Consider the following 21,119-nt stretch of genomic DNA (forward strand, 5'->3'; position numbering starts at 1 on the left):
CAACCATTACACACAAACAACCATTACACCAACACACACACACACACCATTACATCAACACTCACACAAACAACCATTACACACAAACAACCATTACATCAACACACATACAAACAACCAATACACCAACACACACCATTACATCAACACACACACAATCATTACACCAACACACACCATTACATCAACACAAACAACCATTACACATAAACAACAATTACACCAACAAACACACACACACCATTACATCAACACACACACACACAACCATTACATCAACACAATCACACACAAACAACCATTACATCAACACACACACAAACAACCATTACACACAAACAATAATTACACCAACACACACACATAAACAACCACTACACCAACACACACACCATTACATCAACACACACACACAAACAACCATTACACCAACACACACACAAACAACCATTACACCAACACACACACCATTACACCAACACACACACAAACAGCCATTACACCAACACACACACACCATTACACACACAGAATCAACCATTACATCAACACACACACAAACAACCATTAAATCAACACACACACAATCAACCATTACACCAGCACACACACAAACAACCATTAAATCAACACACACACAATCAACCATTACACCAGCACACACACAAACAACCATTACATCAACACACACACAAACAACCATTACACCAACACACACAAACAACCATTTTACCAACACACACACACACACACACCATTACACCAACACATACACAAACAACCATTAAATCAGCACACACACAAACAACCATTACACCAACACACACACCAATTACATCAGCACACACACAAACAACCATTACACCAACACACACACCATTACATCAACGCACACAAACAACCATTACACCATTACATCAACACACACACACACACACACAAACAACCATTACACCAACACACACACAAACAACCATTACACCAACACACACATACACATCATTACATCAACACACACAAACAACCATTACACCAACACACACACACACACACAATTACATCAGTACACACACATACAACCATTACACCCACACAAACAACCATTACATCAGCACACACACACCATTACATCAACATTTTTGTTACATTAACATTACATTGTTACATTGTTATTTGTGTGTGTGTGTGTGTGTGTGTATGTGTGTATTTACGGTATGCCAATCTCGAACAGGTTGTTCTGAATGAGTTGTTTTCCCAGCATGGTGATGCTGAGCTGAATACACAGCTCCATCAGGCAGCCCCCGTGTGCACACTATAAAAACACACACACACACATACACACTCTAGTCAAACTGTATTCATGTCTGATTCATATTATTATTACTATTATTATTATTACTATTATTATTATTATTATTATTATTATTATCATTATGCCAGATTTCTTCCCCGGAACTGATCAACTCCAGATTGGTGTTTTTTCCATGTACAGATTTTTCTTTAAAGTTTTTGTCCCAAAGGAATAAACGGGGTGTAAAAACACCCTTTTGTGTTATAATGATACAAATACACCACCAACACCCAACTAATCATATGGAAACCACTAAGAAGGTCAATAGCAACCGCACTGAATAGCGTAGCAACATTCTAGTTAATTCTAGTATTTGTATTTAAACAGTAGAAGAAGCAGAGTGTAGCTGAGTTCACCTCCTCCATTCGATACGACTCAAACACGTACAGATAGCTGCCAGGACGTCCCACCAACCTACAGCACACACAAATACACACACACACACACACACACAGAGATAGCTTTTAATTCAAATGTATTTATGTAATAATACTGATATTATACTATTATGAAATATGATATGAAATGCTGGATACTCACCTGCCTCTAAAGAAAGCGATGTAAATAATGGGGGTAAACGCGTTCACAAACTTCAGGATAAATGTTTTGAAAATCAGTCGCTCCTCAAAGCTCTTATCTGTTTTTGGCACCTCTGGGGTCGAAGCAGAAATTACAGTGTTAAAAACAGATTACAACAATAAACACACACTACAGTGTTAAACAAACACTACAGTGTTAAACCCAACACTACAGTGTTAAAAACAGATTGCAACAATAAACACACACTACAGTGTTAAACAAACACTACAGTGTTAAACCCAACACTACAGTGTTAAAAACAGATTGCAACAATAAACACACACTACAGTGTTAAACAAACACTACAGTGTTAAACCCAACACTACAGTGTTAAAAACAGATTGCAACAATAAACACACACTACAGTGTTAAACAAACACTACAGTGTTAAACCCAACACTACAGTGTTAAAAACAGATTGCAACAATAAACACACACTACAGTGTTAAACACACACTACAGTGTTAAACAAACACTACAGTGTTAAAAACAGATTACAACAATAAACACACACTGCAGTGATAAACACACACTCTCTGTACAGATAGACAGAACTGACCCAGAACAGTGAGCCAGCGGGCCACAGCCCCGTACACTTCATCTAGAATGAGGATGACCACCAGGTTGATGATGGCGGCAGTGGTTTTGACAGTGAGTCGAACGTTGGAGCGAGTGGTGGGGTTGGAGCTCATGTGCAGTGCTGCTTTAGTGGATATCCGGTACAGGATGACCCCAAACACAATCGCAAACGTCACACCGATCTGAAACACAGCAGTCAACACTGACCTCATTAACACCAGAGGTTCCCAGCTTTTCCTCTCTTGTATAACCTAGGAACAACTCAGTTGGTTAGAACTGCTTTCCATTTAGTTTTACTACATTTTACATAATATTTACTTCATTAAAGATTACTGAATAGTAAACCTTAGGCATGATAAATCATGTAGCATTAAAGATTTACGGGTAGAGGCTGACTGTTAACCAGCTGTTAGGACGGGATCCCCTGAACATGGAGCTCTAAATTAATTCATGTTGAGGATCTGATTTTAACAAATAATATGATTCAGCACAAAACTGGACTTTTGAGGGAGATAAATACTTTACTGGCACAAAAAGTAAACATTTATAGAAAGAATCTGGATCAGATTTACAGAGAAATTGTTACGGTGTGGTGTGGGGTTTGGACTCAAGTGCAGTTAAAGTTTGTTTTATTATGATCAAATGAGACAACTCCTTTTGTGGTGTGTGCTTGGTGACTGTTGGGCTTGAACTCCCAACCCTGGTAATGGGAGCTCAGTGTATTTCCACTGTGCCACCATGGCTGTGAGGGGTGGCAGTATAAGCACTGATCTTAAGCAACGAAGGCGGGAAAACAAACAAAGGAAAACCAGGAGTGATGTTTACTCAAACTACAGACAACAACAAAAGCTTTTTTTCTTTTCTGTTCACAACTTAAACTCTTTCTCTTTTCTCTTCACAACATAAACCCACTGTTACGGTTCGCCCCTCTACAAAGCTGCGCCAGGGAAGTGTGTTTGGCTAGGTGTATTTATACTGTGCCACACAGGTGGGTCTGGTCAGCGTTGATTATCGCTGGGAATTCTGGGGCTTGGAGTTCTTTGCTCCAACCCCACCAGCTTTCCTACTTTGCTGTCTGGGCCCCCTGCTGGTGGCTGGCGGTACATGCTGCCTGCTCACAGAAATAAAACAGCTTTTGCCTGTCTGATCGCCTGTCTGATCACCTGTCTGATCACCTGTCTGATCACCTGTCTGATCGCTGATTTGATGTTGTATATCATTGACCATCCCTACTGTAAAGTGCTACTGTATGTGTGTGTGTGTGTATGTGAGAGAGAGAGAGAGAGAGAGAGAGATACTTACCATTAACAGCATCATAACAACATTAGTCATATAAGCCGGACATCTGTCTCTACACGTCAGCTTCTCTTTCTCCGGCTGAAAGAGAGGGGCAGTCTGATCTTACATCTCACTCTGCACTAATTCAGACAGACAGGGGGTTCATTTCTCATGAAGGTGAGGGAAGATGTGTGTGAACGATTTACAGATGTCACTCCATTAAGACTTTGGTTAAGAAATAAATAATAACTCCAAAACACTGACTCCCAAACATTAACATCAAAACACTAAAGACTAACCTCTGGATTACACACACACAAACACACACACACAAACACACAAACACACATACCTTCTTCTGTGCTTTTTGTTCTTTTTTGAGAGATTTCTGCATCACTCTAAACTCATACTCCGCTCTTGGATGGTCCTAAAACACACACAGACATACACACACACACAGACACACACACAGTAACTATATCTGCACAGCAAATGTGGTTCTTTTAGTTCACATTCAGATCCAGCACACACTCAGGTGCAGGCAGACGCTGGTGTTGTGTGTGTGTGTTAGGGAAGCGGGTGTGTGCAGCAGAGAGAGAGGGAATGTGTGTTAGACCGAATGTGTGTGAGGACAGAAAGGCTATAGAAAGTGACTTTTATTTTGAAATACTTTGAGTGAGAGTGTGTAAGTGAGTGAGAGAGTGAGTGAGTGAGTGAGTGAGTGAGTGAGAGATTGAGTGAGAGAGTGAGAGAGTGAATGAGAGAGTGAGGGGGGGGGTTGGACAGAAAAGAGATTTTAATGTGAAAGTGTTTCAAACCTTCTGTGCTTCCTACACACACCACCCAGAGAGGAGAGATACATTATTATTATTATTATTCTTATTATTATTATTATTCATGTTAAAAGATCAGATTTACTGTTCATGTCAAATAAAGCACAGTGTTTGTATATACTGTGTATTTATATACATTAGTGTGTGTGTGTGTGTGTGTGAGAGAGAGAGAAAGAGAGAGAGAGAGATTGTGTATATGTAATTTCACACTCCTTCCTCACCTCCTCCTCCTCAAAGCCTGTGAGATCCCATTCATAGTTCAAACGCATCTGTCTTCGCTTCCAGTGTTCCATGAAGAACGCCGCTGAAAAACACACACAGACACAGACACAGACACACACACACACACACACACACACACACACACACACCTCATCGATGCTGGATTCCTATTCGCCAAATTCCTGTTCAAGTGAACATCCCAGACAACAATCTTTTAATCTGGAGTGTTTTTATAAACAGATTATTTATTTATTTATTTATAAAATTATTTTTATGTACTGGCTCATACCTAACTACAATTAAGAGTCCAACTTCCTTGTAATCTAATCTAATCTAATCTAATCTGATATAATATAATATAATATAATATAATATATTAGCTCTCTGAGGCTTTTATTGTTATTGCAGGTCTAATTAATGAGAGGAAACATTAGATGGCATTTCCCATTACACACCCCTTCTGCAGCTATGCTTGAGGAAATAACATGACACCAAAGGTGCTAAAATTAGGGAGAAATTATTAATTATTAACTTTTTAATTCCACAGATGATCCCATATCAAAGGTAAATTATGAGCGGGGCTAAATTTGCCTCTGCATTCAGATGAAGCTGAATAAAATTATGCAAATGTTGAGACGGTGGAGCTGACTCTCAAAACCCACATCCAACCGTCCATCTTCTCCTCTGATTCCTCCTGGCCAGGGAGGGTTCAGAGCTTTCCTTGAATTATTCGACTTTCTCATTTTATTACGTCCTGGTGCCTCAGCTGAGAGTATTTCTATTAACTACAGCTTAAAAAGAAGATACCCTTACAAGCCGAATGTGAAATATGGGGAAATATAGTTTGGAAGAGACAAAGGTGATAAAATCATTTTACTAATGCTGCTCAAATGAGAACAGTTCCTCATCTCTCTTCTTTGTCCAGTCCTTCATCTCTCTTCTCTGTCCAGTCCCTCATCTCTGTCCCTGTCTAGTCCCTCTTCTCTGTCCCTGTCTAGTCCCTCTTCTCTGTCCCTGTCCAGTCCTTCCCTACATATAGCTATTAGTAGAACAGCCTTTATGTAGCTTAGGAACATCTCCAAACAAAGAGACTCCTCCTCTCTACAGGACGCAGAAAAGCTGGTACACGCTTTTATCACCTCAAGACTAGATTACTGTAACGCACTACTGTCAGGTTGTTCCAGCAGGAACCTCAATAAACTTCAGCTGCTTCAAAATGCTGCAGCCAGGGTTCTTACTAAACCTCCTTTTAATTAGGCTGTTATAGTCAGACCTGCCGGGGTCGTCAGACACACTCTGATACTGCTCAACATTCTCTCTCTTTACCTTCTCTGAGTAAATGACCGTCAACTTATCTGGCCTGACCTGATGCCTTTCGATCCTGTCCAGTACCTCATTTTTGTATTTCTTCATAGTTTCCCATGTTTGTCCCTGTCCAGGCCCTGTTCTCTGATTCTGTCCTAGTCCAGTCTTCCACATATTTCTGTCCCAGTCCTGTCCCAGTTTCCCCTGTCTCCTTTCCTGACTCATATTTGGTGTACTTTTACCATTTTTAGATGTTCATTTGCTCAGTGTGGACTATGATAACTCCCACATTCGGTGTATTTTTTAATACCTCAGCATGCACGATAAGTCCTAATTGTTATGGTCATTTCTATTTTGCACATTATGTAAATAATACTGTTATGTAATATTACTGTTTTGCACTGCTGGTTGGATGCTAACTGCATTTCATTGGATTTGTACCTGTACTCCTTACCTGTATGCCCAATAAAGTTAAATCTAATATAATCTAATCAAAACTTCATTGCAATTTCATTTAACCTCATCTACGTCATCTCTCTCAATGTTACAGTGTGTGTGTGTGTGTATTATTACCCCACAGGGCCATGTAGATGGAGAAGAAGACAGTGGCCGGGTTGTCAAACAGGTGGCTGGCACGTGCTGTACCACACGCAGAGCTCAGAGTCCAGTAACTGCATGCCCGGTCACACAGGGGACACATCGTTATATTCCTCCTACTGTCGCAAATCTCCATACTGAGAGAGAGGAAAAAAGGTCAATCCAGACTCATCTTTAGAATCTTAAGTTCTTCAGTAGATCGTCTGCATTGAGGTAGCTTCATGAGGGACACCCAGGGGTGTGTTTCCCAAAAGCATAGTTGGAACTATAGAGGTAAATACATTGTTAAGCGGCACAGGTGTTTCCTAAAACTGTAGTTTCACCGAACGAAGTTGTGTAGTATGAACTACAGCCATAATGTCTTGTTTTAAACATGTAACTCTTAATTGTGTCATGCCCGCGCCTGCCCCAGGGGGCGGTCTCGGGCCGCGGCTCACAGGTGATCAAGAACTCCCCCTTCAAAGTCATGTCATGTTATGTTATGTTATGCTCTGGACGTTTATGTTGAAAAGGACTCTTGTGTTGACGCCCATCGTCGCCATCTTGGTTTTAGGTTGTTTGTCATGTGTCTGTTCATCGTTTGGTGAATGTGTATCACCTGTGGGCTGGTGTATTTAAGGAGGGCTAGTGTCAGCTGCTGGGGGCCGAGAATTACTCTTAGTGCAACCAATGCACTCCGGATACTCAGCTAACCTTGGGTACTCAGTGTTCACCAGTCTAGTCTGTGAGTCTGTCTGTGTCTAGAGGACTCTTCTGGCCGTAGCTAGTTGAGCATAGCAAGCTATGGCAGCTAGCTAGGCAGTATTATTCCCAGGGTCTGTTTGGGGGCTACTGCAGGTCTGCGGCGATCTCGCCAGGCTTCACGGTTTTAACGGGCTCAGGTTCAGGAGCTCCGGTAGTGAGCAACTCGTCCGCTCGTTTTGGCAGGTAGCTTCCCCTCCGTCGGACCGGTTCAGTCGTCTAGGTTGGCGGCTGACTCCCCACTTCCACGAGTCGTGTAAGTTCAGCACGCCTGACTAGCGCACCTCTTTCCTCTCAGTTGAGAGTTTTTCCCAGGCTCGGCCTGGTGGTTTATGTTTCCGTATAGCGGTTCAGGCTCAGCCCCGGCAGCTAGCACAGCCCTAGTGCCTCGCCAGCCCCAGGTGTGTTCTTTTGTTCTGCCCCTCTTGGTTGTCACGGTTGTTGTTTCTGTTCCTCTTTGCCCCTCGTAATTCTTGCTGCTTTTTCTGTTTGTTTTATGGTTTATTGTCCCACAACAAACTCCTCACTTGGTCCATCCCCTGTTCACCCATTCTTGTCAGACCGTGTAGATCATGACAGATTGCAGTTTTTATGAATATGGCTGCATTTATCAGAAGAAAATCTATTAAAATATATTCAGTAAATATATTTTGCAATGTATAAAAATGGGCAAAACTGTATCTGTTAAATGTATTTTAAAAACAACTTTAAAATGTATTTCTTAAATATGAAACTGGTCAATTAATATATTTATTATTTTTAAATCAAGATATGGGTCCAAGTGCATCTACTGTGTTTGTGTACTAATGACACTTTCACAGTGAAACCAAACAACGTTCCTCCAGGACCACGATGCAACACAACACAGTGCATACAGTACAACACAACACAGTGCATACAGTACAGTACAACACAACACAGTGCAGACAGTTCAGTACAACACAACACAACGCAGACAGTACAACACAACACAGTGCATACAGTACAACACAACACAGTGCAGACAGTTCAGTACAACACAACACAGTGCAGACAGTACAACACAACACAGTGCAGACAGTACAACACAACACAGTGCATACAGTACAACACAACACAGTGCATACAGTACAACACAACACAACACAGTGCAGACAGTTCAGTACAACACAGTGCAGAGAGTACAACACAGTGCAGACAGTACAGCACAACACAGTGCAGACAGTACAACACAACACAGTGCAGACAGTACAACCAGTTCAGTACAACACAGTGCATACAGTACAACACAACACAGTGCAGACAGTTCAGTACAACACAACACAGTGCAGACAGTTCAGTACAACACAACGCAGTGCAGACAGTTCAGTACAACACAACGCAGACAGTACAACACAACACAGTGCAGACAGTTCAGTACAACACAACGCAGTGCAGACAGTTCAACACAATGCAGACAGTTCAGTACAACACAACACAACGCAGTGCAGACAGTTCAGTTCAACACAGTGCAGACAGTTCAACACAACGCAGACAGTTCAGTACAACACAACGCAGACAGTACAACGCAGTGCAGACAGTTCAGTTCAACACAGTGCAGACAGTTCAACACAACGCAGACAGTTCAGTACAACACAACACAGTGCAGACAGTTCAGTTCAACACAGTGCAGACAACTCAACACAACGCAGACAGTTCAGTACAACACAACACAGTGCAGACAGTTCAGTTCAACACAGTGCAGACAGTTCAGTTCAACACAGTGCAGACAGTTCAGTTCAACACAGTGCAGACAGTTCAACACAACGCAGACAGTTCAGTACAACACAACGCAGACAGTACAACACAGTGCAGACAGTTCAACACAACGCAGACAGTTCAGTACAACACAACACAGTGCAGACAGTTCAGTACAACAACACAGTGCAGACAGCACAACACAGTGCAGACAGTACAACACAACACAGTGCAGACAATTCAGTACAACAACACAGTGCAGACAGCACAACAACACAGTGCAGACAGTACAGCACAACACAGTGCAGACAGTACAACACAGTGCAGAGAGTACAGCACAACACAGTGCAGAGAGTACAACACAGTGCAGAGAGTACAGCACAACACAGTGCAGAGAGTACAACACAGTGCAGACAGTACAGCACAACACAGTGCAGAGAGTACAACACAGTGCAGAGAGTACAGCACAACACAGTGCAGAGAGTACAACACAGTGCAGACAGTACAGCACAACACAGTGCAGACAGTACAACACAACACAGTGCAGACAGTACAACCAGTTCAGTACAACACAGTGCAGACAGTACAACCAGTTCAGTACAACACAGTGCAGACAGTACAGCACAACACAGTGCAGACAGTACAACACAACACAGTGCAGACAGTACAACCAGTTCAGTACAACACAGTGCAGACAGTACAGTACAGCACAGTGCAGACAGTACAACCAGTTCAGTACAGCACAGTGCAGACAGTACAGTACAGCACAGTGCAGACAGTACAACACAGTGCAGACAGTACAGTACAGCACAGTGCAGACAGTACAGTACAGCACAGTGCAGACAGTACAACACAGTGCAGACAGTACAGTACAGCACAGTGCAGACAGTACAGTACAGCACAGTGCAGACAGTACAACACAGTGCAGACAGTTCAGTACAGCACAGTGCAGACAGTACAACCAGTTCAGTACAACACAGTGCAGACAGTTCAGTAAAGCACAGTGCAGACAGTTCAGTACAGCACAGTGCAGACAGTACAGCACAACACAGTGCAGACAGTACAGCACAACACAGTGCAGACAGTACAGCACAACACAGTGCAGACAGTTCAGTACAGCACAGTGCAGACAGTTCAGTACAGCACAGTGCAGACAGTACAGTACAGCACAGTGCAGACAGTACAGCACAGCACAGTGCAGACAGTACAACCAGTTCAGTACAACACAGTGCAGACAGTTCAGTACAACACAGTGCAGACAGTACAACCAGTTCAGTACAACACAGTGCAGACAGTTCAGTACAGCACAGTGCAGACAGTACAACCAGTTCAGTACAACACAGTGCAGACAGTTCAGTACAACACAGTGCAGACAGTTCAGTACAGCACAGTGCAGACAGTTCAGTACAGCACAGTGCAGACAGTACAACACAGTGCAGACAGTTCAGTACAACACAGTACAGCACAGTGCAGACAGTACAGCACAGTGCAGACAGTACAACACAGTGCAGACAGTACAGCACAACACAGTGCAGACAGTACAACACAGTGCAGACAGTACAGCACAACACAGTGCAGACAGTACAGCACAGTGCAGACAGTACAGCACAGTGCAGACAGTTCAGTACAACACAGTACAGCACAGTGCAGACAGTACAACACAGTGCAGACAGTACAGCACAACACAGTGCAGACAGTACAGCACAACACAGTGCAGACAGTTCAGCACAACACAGTGCAGACAGTTCAGTACAGCACAGTGCAGACAGTTCAGTACAGCACAGTGCAGACAGTTCAGTACAACACAGTACAGCACAGTGCAGACAGTACAGCACAACACAGTGCAGACAGTACAGCACAGTGCAGACAGTTCAGTACAACACAGTGCAGACAGTACAACACAACACAGTGCAGACAGTTCAGTACAGCACAGTGCAGACAGTACAGCACAGTGCAGACAGTACAGCACAGTGCAGACAGTACAACACAGACAGCACAACAGAAAAAGTGTCCGATTGAGAAACAGCGGGACTGTTCTACTTGTGCACTGAGTGTCCTAATAGAACAGTCCCGCTGTTTCTCAATCGGACACTTTTTCTGTTCATCAGTATGTACTGCCACACAGCTCTGTCATCTGCACTGCCACTTTAAACTCTATACTGTAATGATACCCCAGGATGCCTTACATCACTACATTATATTAATGTAGTTACTGTTACTGCACTGTTACATTACACATAATTCATTCTGTATATTACATTATATTAATGTAATTATTACTGCACTACAATCACTTTTACACTTTTACGCTTTTATGCCTCTATCATGCTGCTCTCTTGTTTGATTTTGCTGCTGTAAAAACTGACTTTCCCTGTGGGATAAATAAAGTGATCTATCTATCTATCTATCTATCTATCTATCTATCAACACAGTGCAGACAGTTCAGTACAGCACAGTGCAGACAGTACAACCAGTTCAGTACAACACAACACAGTGCAGACAGTACAGCACAGTGCAGACAGTACAACCAGTTCAGTACAACACAGTGCAGACAGTTCAGTACAGCACAGTGCAGACAGTACAACACAGTACACCAACACAGTGCAGACAGTTCACTACAACACAACACAGTGCAGACAGTTCACTACAACACAACACAGTGCAGACAGTTCAGTACAACACAATGCAGACAGTTCAACACAATTGGAGTGCAGACAGTGTTAGTGTGTATTTGCTAATACTAAAAATAAACTAAATTTCTGTGTGCATATTTTTAAATAAATGTATATTTGTAATATTGTCAGACTCATAAGTGTTGGGTTCAGTCCCACCAAGCCATTAAGACACGCTCTTATATCGGACCTGGCATTAGCAATATCATTTTTCCACACATGATGTCTATGAATTCATTGGAATAGCTAATAATGCATTTTCTTTTCTAAAAAAAGCATTGCCTACAATTATTAATATTGATCATTAATATTATTCTATTAATTACATTTAACAAGTCATATTATTATTATTATTGATGGTGGTGGTACATGATTACCATATGAATACCCTAAATAATACATAATAATAATAATGGAACAGTGACAACTCTCATATTTTGGAATAATATTACAAAGTTTGTATTTGCGAGTGACCCGCTCTGAAAGTCAGACTTAAAACATCTGGAAACATCGTAGTTCGGACTACAACACTTTAAACCAACATGGTTCTGCTGTACTCTGAACAAGTAACCACAGCTTTGGGAAACAGTCACTTCAGAAGTTAGTTCAATGCTAGCCTCCATCATCGTACCCCAGGACAACATGACTGAAGAGTCACACACAGGATTGCACCACTCATTCACACACACTCCCACACAACCCCTTTCAACATGGCAGGTGTTTGTGTCCGTGTAGAACTACTAAATCTCTAAAAGAATGGTTGGCATGGCAACGGGACACGCTGCAGGACATCACTGTTGAATACAATCTGTTCAAATAACAGAACAATGGCTACAGTCAGTAAAGGACAGTGTGGGACAGTGTTTCAGTAAAGGGCATCATGGGGTAAATAAGGGTCAGTGTTGGTTTAGTAAATGTCACTGTGTAGATCAGTAAAGGACAATATGTGGGTATGTAAAGCACAATGTGGGGTCAGTAAAAGTCCGTGTGGGGTCATTAATGATCATTGCAGAGGTTAGTAAAGGTCAGTGTGGAGATCAGTAAAAGTCAGTGTGGGGTCATTAATGATCATTGTGGAGGTTAGTAAAGGGCAGTGATGGGGTACATAAACAGTTGGGTCAGTAAAGGACAGTGTGGGGCCAGTAAAAAACAGTGTGGGGGGACATTGTGGGGTCAGTAAAACACAGGGTGGGGTCAGTAAAGGTCATTGCAGGGGTTAGAAAAGGTCAGTGTGGGGGTCAGTAAAAGTCAGTGTGAGGGTCATGAAACACTCAAATTCAAATGAAAAACACTACCATGCAGCGCCTCACACATAACACACATACCCCCCCACACACACGCATGCAGCCACACAAGTTTATCATAATACATAATAGTCTGATCCTGAAAGAATCCAGAGACCCTCTTTCAGCCAAAAAACACTTCCTCTCTCTCCCCTCTTCAGACTGTTACTGCTGTTATTAATGGGTTATTAGTCTGTATTACTGACGAGAGGAGGAAGTGCAGGTGATTTGAGAACAGACACAATTCCCCCAGTAAGGAAAGAGCTGCTTTCAGCTAACCTTTAGACACTGTTTACAAAAGACACTGTAACAGATCTGGAGGAATACCCATGAGGAGGGTTCTGGATAGGTTCCTTATGTTAAATACAAAGAGGAAGGTGAAAGAAAGAGGAGGTGCAGCAAAAAAAGAAGAGGTGCAGTAAAGAGAGAGAAGGTGCAGTAAAGAGAGAGAAGGTGCAGTAATGAGAGAGAAGGTGCAGTAATGAGAGAGAAGGTGCAGTAAAGAGAGAGGAGGTGCAGTAATGAGAGAGAGGAGGTGCAGTAAAGAGAGAGAAGGTGCAGTAATGAGAGAGAAGAGGTGCAGTAAAGAGAGAGGAAGTGCAGTAAAGAGAGAGAAGAGGTGCAGTAAAGAGAGAGAGGAGATGTAGTATAAAGAGAAGAGGTGCAGTAAAGAGAGAGAAGGTGCAGTAAAGAGAGAGAAGGTGCAGTAGTGAGAGAGAGGAGGTGCAGTAAAGGGAGAGAAGGTGCAGTAGTGAGAGAGAGGAGGTGCAGTAAAGGGAGAGAAGGTGCAGTAAAGAGAGAAGGTGCAGTAATGAGAGAAAGGAGGTGCAGTAAAGAGAGAGAAGAGGTGCAGTAAAGAGAGAGAAGGTGCAGTAAAGAGAGAGAGGAGGTGCAGTAACGAGAGAGAGGAGATGCAGTAAAGAGAGAGAGGAGGTGCAGTAAAGGGAGAGAAGGTGCAGTAATAAGAGAGAAGAGGTGCAGTAAAGAGAGAGAAGGTGCAGTAAAGAGAGAGAATGTGTGCAGTAAAGAGAGAGGAGGTGCAGTAAAGAGAGAAGAGGTGCAGTAATGAGAGAGAGGAGGTGCAGTAAAGAGAGAGAAGGTGCAGTAAAGAGAGAGGAGGTGCAGTAATGAGAGAGAGGAGGTGCAGTAAAGAGAGAGGAGGTGCAGTAAAGAGAGAGGAGGTGCAGTAAAGAGAGAGAAGAGGTGCAGTAAAGAGAGAGAAGGTGCAGTAATGAGAGAGAGGAGGTGCAGTAAAGAGAGAGAAGAGGTGCAGTAATGAGAGAGAAGAGGTGTAGTAAAGAGAGAGAAGGTGCAGTAATGAGAGAGAAGAGGTGAAGTAAAGAGAGAGAAGATGCAGTAGTGAGAGAGAGGAGGTGCAGTAAAGGGAGAGAAGGTGCAGTAAAGAGAGAGAAGGTGCAGTAATGAGAGAGAAGAGGTGCAGTAAAGAGAGAGAAGATGCAGTAGTGAGAGAGAGGAGGTGCAGTAATGAGAGAGAAGAGGTGAAGTAAAGGGAGAGAAGATGCAGTAGTGAGAGAGAGGAGGTGCAGTAAAGGGAGAGAAGGTGCAGTAAAGAGAGAGAAGGTGCAGTAATGAGAGAGAGGAGGTGCAGTAAAGAGAGAGAAGAGGTGCAGTAAAGGGAGAGAAGGTGCAGTAATGAGAGAGAGGAGGTGCAGTAAAGAGAGAGAAGAGGTGCAGTAAAGAGAGAGAAGGTGCAGTAAAGAGAGAGAAGGTGCAGTAAAGAGAGAGAAGGTGCAGTAAAGAGAGAGAGGAGGTGCAGTAACGAGAGAGAGGAGGTGCAGTAAAGAGAGAGAGGAGGTGCAGTAAAGGGAGAGAAGGTGCAGTAAAAAGAGAGAAGGTGTGCAGTAAAGAGAGAGAGGAGGTGCAGTAAAGAGAGAGAGAAGGTGCAGTAATGAGAGAGAAGAGGTGCAGTAAAGAGAGAGAAGGTGCAGTAAAGAGAGAGAATGTGTGCAGTAATGAGAGAAGAGGTGCAATAAAGAGAGAGAAGGTGCAGTAAAGAGAGAGAATGTGTGCAGTAATGAGAGAGAAGAGGTGCAGTAATGAGAGAGAAGGTGCAGTAATGAGAGAGAAGAGGTGCAGTAAAGGGAGAGAAGGTGCAGTAAAGAGAGAGAATGTGTGCAGTAATGAGAGAAGAGGTGCAATAAAGAGAGAGAAGGTGCAGTAAAGAGAGAGAATGTGTGCAGTAAAGAGAGAGAAGAGGTGCAGTAAAGAGAGAGAGGAGGTGCAGTAAAGAGAGAGAGGAGGTGCAGTAATGAGAGAGAAGAGGTGCAGTAATGAGAGAGAAGAGGTGCAGTAAAGAGAGAGAGGAGGTGCAGTAATGAGAGAGAAGAGGTGCAGTAATGAGAGAGAAGAGGTGCAGTAATGAGAGAGAAGAGGCGCAGTAAAGAGAGAGGAGGTGCAGTAAAGAGAGAGAGGAGGTGCAGTAAAGAGAGAGAAGGTGCAGTAATGAGAGAGAAGAGGTGCAGTAATGAGAGAGGAGGTGCAGTAAAGAGAGAGAAGAGGTGCAGTAAAGAGAGAGAAGGTGCAGTAATGAGAGAGAAGAGGTGCAGTAATGAGAGAGAAGAGGTGCAGTAAAGAGAGAGGAGGTGCAGTAAAGAGAGAGAAGAGGTGCAGTAATGAGAGAGAGGAGGTGCAGTAAAGAGAGAGAGAAGAGGTGCAGTAAAGAGAGAGAAGAGGTGCAGTAATGAGAGAGAGGAGGTGCAGTAATGAGAGAGAGGAGGTGCAGTAAAGAGAGAGAAGATGCAGTAATGAGAGAGAAGAGGTGCAGTAAAGAGAGAGAGGAGATGTAGTATAAAGAGAAGAGGTGCAGTAAAGAGAGAGAAGGTGCAGTAAAGAGAGAGAAGGTGCAGTAGTGAGAGAGAGGAGGTGCAGTAAAGGGAGAGAAGGTGCAGTAGTGAGAGAGAGGAGGTGCAGTAAAGGGAGAGAAGGTGCAGTAAAGAGAGAAGGTGCAGTAATGAGAGAAAGGAGGTGCAGTAAAGAGAGAGAAGAGGTGCAGTAAAGAGAGAGAAGGTGCAGTAAAGAGAGAGAGGAGGTGCAGTAACGAGAGAGAGGAGATGCAGTAAAGAGAGAGAGGAGGTGCAGTAAAGGGAGAGAAGGTGCAGTAATAAGAGAGAAGAGGTGCAGTAAAGAGAGAGAAGGTGCAGTAAAGAGAGAGAATGTGTGCAGTAAAGAGAGAGGAGGTGCAGTAAAGAGAGAAGAGGTGCAGTAATGAGAGAGAGGAGGTGCAGTAAAGAGAGAGAAGGTGCAGTAAAGAGAGAGGAGGTGCAGTAATGAGAGAGAGGAGGTGCAGTAAAGAGAGAGGAGGTGCAGTAAAGAGAGAGGAGGTGCAGTAAAGAGAGAGAAGAGGTGCAGTAAAGAGAGAGAAGGTGCAGTAATGAGAGAGAGGAGGTGCAGTAAAGAGAGAGAAGAGGTGCAGTAATGAGAGAGAAGAGGTGTAGTAAAGAGAGAGAAGGTGCAGTAAAGAGAGAGAAGAGGTGCAGTAATGAGAGAGAGGAGGTGCAGTAAAGAGAGAGAGAAGAGGTGCAGTAAAGAGAGAGAAGAGGTGCAGTAATGAGAGAGAGGAGGTGCAGTAATGAGAGAGAGGAGGTGCAGTAAAGAGAGAGAAGATGCAGTAATGAGAGAGAAGAGGTGCAGTAAAGAGAGAGAGGAGATGTAGTATAAAGAGAAGAGGTGCAGTAAAGAGAGAGAAGGTGCAGTAAAGAGAGAGAAGGTGCAGTAGTGAGAGAGAGGAGGTGCAGTAAAGGGAGAGAAGGTGCAGTAGTGAGAGAGAGGAGGTGCAGTAAAGGGAGAGAAGGTGCAGTAAAGAGAGAAGGTGCAGTAATGAGAGAAAGGAGGTGCAGTAAAGAGAGAGAAGAGGTGCAGTAAAGAGAGAGAAGGTGCAGTAAAGAGAGAGAGGAGGTGCAGTAACGAGAGAGAGGAGATGCAGTAAAGAGAGAGAGGAGGTGCAGTAAAGGGAGAGAAGGTGCAGTAATAAGAGAGAAGAGGTGCAGTAAAGAGAGAGAAGGTGCAGTAAAGAGAGAGAATGTGTGCAGTAAAGAGAGAGGAGGTGCAGTAAAGAGAGAAGAGGTGCAGTAATGAGAGAGAGGAGGTGCAGTAAAGAGAGAGAAGGTGCAGTAAAGAGAGAGGAGGTGCAGTAATGAGAGAGAGGAGGTGCAGTAAAGAGAGAGGAGGTGCAGTAAAGAGAGAGGAGGTGCAGTAAAGAGAGAGAAGAGGTGCAGTAAAGAGAGAGAAGGTGCAGTAATGAGAGAGAGGAGGTGCAGTAAAGAGAGAGAAGAGGTGCAGTAATGAGAGAGAAGAGGTGTAGTAAAGAGAGAGAAGGTGCAGTAATGAGAGAGAAGAGGTGAAGTAAAGAGAGAGAAGATGCAGTAGTGAGAGAGAGGAGGTGCAGTAAAGGGAGAGAAGGTGCAGTAAAGAGAGAGAAGGTGCAGTAATGAGAGAGAAGAGGTGCAGTAAAGAGAGAGAAGATGCAGTAGTGAGAGAGAGGAGGTGCAGTAATGAGAGAGAAGAGGTGAAGTAAAGGGAGAGAAGATGCAGTAGTGAGAGAGAGGAGGTGCAGTAAAGGGAGAGAAGGTGCAGTAAAGAGAGAGAAGGTGCAGTAATGAGAGAGAGGAGGTGCAGTAAAGAGAGAGAAGAGGTGCAGTAAAGGGAGAGAAGGTGCAGTAATGAGAGAGAGGAGGTGCAGTAAAGAGAGAGAAGGTGCAGTAAAGAGAGAGAAGGTGCAGTAAAGAGAGAGAAGGTGCAGTAAAGAGAGAGAGGAGGTGCAGTAACGAGAGAGAGGAGGTGCAGTAAAGAGAGAGAGGAGGTGCAGTAAAGGGAGAGAAGGTGCAGTAAAAAGAGAGAAGGTGTGCAGTAAAGAGAGAGAGGAGGTGCAGTAAAGAGAGAGAGAAGGTGCAGTAATGAGAGAGAAGAGGTGCAGTAAAGAGAGAGAAGGTGCAGTAAAGAGAGAGAATGTGTGCAGTAATGAGAGAAGAGGTGCAATAAAGAGAGAGAAGGTGCAGTAAAGAGAGAGAATGTGTGCAGTAAAGAGAGAGAAGAGGTGCAGTAAAGAGAGAGAGGAGGTGCAGTAAAGAGAGAGAAGATGCAGTAATGAGAGAGAAGGTGCAGTAAAGAGAGAGAGGAGGTGCAGTAAAGAGAGAGAGGAGGTGCAGTAATGAGAGAGAAGAGGTGCAGTAATGAGAGAGAAGAGGTGCAGTAATGAGAGAGAAGGTGCAGTAATGAGAGAGAAGAGGTGCAGTAAAGGGAGAGAAGGTGCAGTAAAGAGAGAGAATGTGTGCAGTAATGAGAGAAGAGGTGCAATAAAGAGAGAGAAGGTGCAGTAAAGAGAGAGAATGTGTGCAGTAAAGAGAGAGAAGAGGTGCAGTAAAGAGAGAGAGGAGGTGCAGTAAAGAGAGAGAGGAGGTGCAGTAATGAGAGAGAAGAGGTGCAGTAATGAGAGAGAAGAGGTGCAGTAAAGAGAGAGAGGAGGTGCAGTAATGAGAGAGAAGAGGTGCAGTAATGAGAGAGAAGAGGTGCAGTAATGAGAGAGAAGAGGCGCAGTAAAGAGAGAGGAGGTGCAGTAAAGAGAGAGAGGAGGTGCAGTAAAGAGAGAGAAGGTGCAGTAATGAGAGAGAAGAGGTGCAGTAATGAGAGAGGAGGTGCAGTAAAGAGAGAGAAGAGGTGCAGTAAAGAGAGAGAAGGTGCAGTAATGAGAGAGAAGAGGTGCAGTAATGAGAGAGAAGAGGTGCAGTAAAGAGAGAGGAGGTGCAGTAAAGAGAGAGAAGAGGTGCAGTAATGAGAGAGAGGAGGTGCAGTAAAGAGAGAGAGAAGAGGTGCAGTAAAGAGAGAGAAGAGGTGCAGTAATGAGAGAGAGGAGGTGCAGTAATGAGAGAGAGGAGGTGCAGTAAAGAGAGAGAAGATGCAGTAATGAGAGAGAAGAGGTGCAGTAAAGAGAGAGAGGAGGTGCAGTAAAGAGAGAGAGGAGGTGCAGTAAAGAGAGAGAAGGTGCAGTAAAGAGAGAGAATGTGTGCAGTAAAGAGAGAGAAGGTGCAGTAAAGAGAGAGGAGGTGCAGTAAAGAGAGAGAGGAGGTGCAGTAATGAGAGAGAAGAGGTGCAGTAAAGAGAGAGAAGAGGTGCAGTAATGAGAGAGAGGAGGTGCAGTAAAGAGAGAGAAGATGCAGTAAAGAGAGAGAGGAGGTGCAGTAAAGAGAGAGAAGATGCAGTAGTGAGAGAGAGGAGGTGCAGTAAAGAGAGAGAAGATGCAGTAATGAGAGAGAGGAGGTGCAGTAAAGAGAGAGAAGGTGCAGTACTGAGAGAGAGGAGGTGCAGTAATGAGAGAGAAGAGGTGCAGTAAAGAGACAGAGGATGTGCAGTAAAGAGAGAGAAGATGCAGTAACGAGAGAGAGGAGGTGCATTAAAGAGAGAGAAGATGCAGTAATGAGAGAGAGGAGGTGCAGTAATGAGAGAGAGAAGGTGCAGTAATGAGAGAGAGGAGGTGCAGTAATGAGAGAGAGGAGGTGCAGTAAAGAGAGAGAAGGTGCAGTAATGAGAGAGAGGAGGTGCAGTAATGAGAGAGAAGATGCAGTAATGAGAGAGAGGAGGTGCAGTAATGAGAGAGAAGATGCAGTAATGAGAGAGAGGAGGTGCAGTAATGAGAGAGAGGAGGTGCAGTAATGAGAGAGAAGACGCAGTAATGAGAGAGAGGAGGTGCAGTAATGAGAGAGAGGAGGTGCAGTAATGAGAGAGAGGAGGTGCAGTAAAGAGAGAGAAGATGCAGTAATGAGAGAGAGGAGGTGCAGTAATGAGAGAGAAGATGCAGTAATGAGAGAGAGGAGGTGCAGTAATGAGAGAGAAGATGCAGTAAAGAGAGAGAAGGTGCAGTAGTGAGAGAGAGGAGGTGCAGTAAAGGGAGAGAAGGTGCAGTAAAGAGAGAAGGTGCAGTAATGAGAGAAAGGAGGTGCAGTAAAGAGAGAGAAGAGGTGCAGTAAAGAGAGAGAAGGTGCAGTAAAGAGAGAGAGGAGGTGCAGTAACGAGAGAGAGGAGGTGCAGTAAAGAGAGAGAGGAGGTGCAGTAAAGGGAGAGAAGGTGCAGTAATGAGAGAGAAGAGGTGCAGTAAAGAGAGAGAAGAGGTGCAGTAAAGAGAGAGAAGGTGCAGTAAAGAGAGAGAATGTGTGCAGTAAAGAGAGAGGAGGTGCAGTAAAGAGAGAAGAGGTGCAGTAATGAGAGAGAGGAGGTGCAGTAAAGAGAGAGAGGAGGTGCAGTAAAGAGAGAGAAGGTGCAGTAAAGAGAGAGAGGAGGTGCAGTAATGAGAGAGAGGAGGTGCAGTAATGAGAGAGAAGACGCAGTAATGAGAGAGAGGAGGTGCAGTAATGAGAGAGAGGAGGTGCAGTAATGAGAGAGAGGAGGTGCAGTAAAGAGAGAGAAGATGCAGTAATGAGAGAGAGGAGGTGCAGTAATGAGAGAGAAGATGCAGTAATGAGAGAGAGGAGGTGCAGTAATGAGAGAGAAGATGCAGTAAAGAGAGAGAAGGTGCAGTAGTGAGAGAGAGGAGGTGCAGTAAAGGGAGAGAAGGTGCAGTAAAGAGAGAAGGTGCAGTAATGAGAGAAAGGAGGTGCAGTAAAGAGAGAGAAGAGGTGCAGTAAAGAGAGAGAAGGTGCAGTAAAGAGAGAGAGGAGGTGCAGTAACGAGAGAGAGGAGGTGCAGTAAAGAGAGAGAGGAGGTGCAGTAAAGGGAGAGAAGGTGCAGTAATGAGAGAGAAGAGGTGCAGTAAAGAGAGAGAAGAGGTGCAGTAAAGAGAGAGAAGGTGCAGTAAAGAGAGAGAATGTGTGCAGTAAAGAGAGAGGAGGTGCAGTAAAGAGAGAAGAGGTGCAGTAATGAGAGAGAGGAGGTGCAGTAAAGAGAGAGAGGAGGTGCAGTAAAGAGAGAGAAGGTGCAGTAAAGAGAGAATGTGTGCAGTAAAGAGAGAGGAGGT

General features: G+C 43.9%; 1 protein-coding gene across 3 annotated transcripts in view; it reads right to left on the minus strand.

The window, feature by feature from the left end:
• Window positions 1–21,119, minus strand: part of ano1b (anoctamin 1, calcium activated chloride channel b) — a 64,684-nt gene that overhangs the window by 12,093 nt on the left and 31,472 nt on the right. For all 3 annotated transcript variants that reach the window (XR_011977927.1, XM_072664077.1, XM_072664078.1), the window contains exons 12-19: window positions 6,721–6,881; window positions 4,842–4,924; window positions 4,140–4,214; window positions 3,812–3,886; window positions 2,490–2,691; window positions 1,892–2,003; window positions 1,708–1,765; window positions 1,212–1,312 (exon numbers count right to left, since the gene is read on the minus strand). Coding sequence is in view for 2 of the 3 variants with exons in the window: in XM_072664077.1 (XP_072520178.1) it covers window positions 1,212–1,312; window positions 1,708–1,765; window positions 1,892–2,003; window positions 2,490–2,691; window positions 3,812–3,886; window positions 4,140–4,214; window positions 4,842–4,924; window positions 6,721–6,881 (867 nt within the window). In the remaining variant the exon portion in view is untranslated. The remainder of the gene's footprint in view (window positions 1–1,211; window positions 1,313–1,707; window positions 1,766–1,891; window positions 2,004–2,489; window positions 2,692–3,811; window positions 3,887–4,139; window positions 4,215–4,841; window positions 4,925–6,720; window positions 6,882–21,119) is intronic.

Source organism: Salminus brasiliensis, chromosome 19 (assembly GCF_030463535.1).
Source record: "Salminus brasiliensis chromosome 19, fSalBra1.hap2, whole genome shotgun sequence".
NCBI lineage: Eukaryota > Metazoa > Chordata > Actinopteri > Characiformes > Bryconidae > Salminus > Salminus brasiliensis.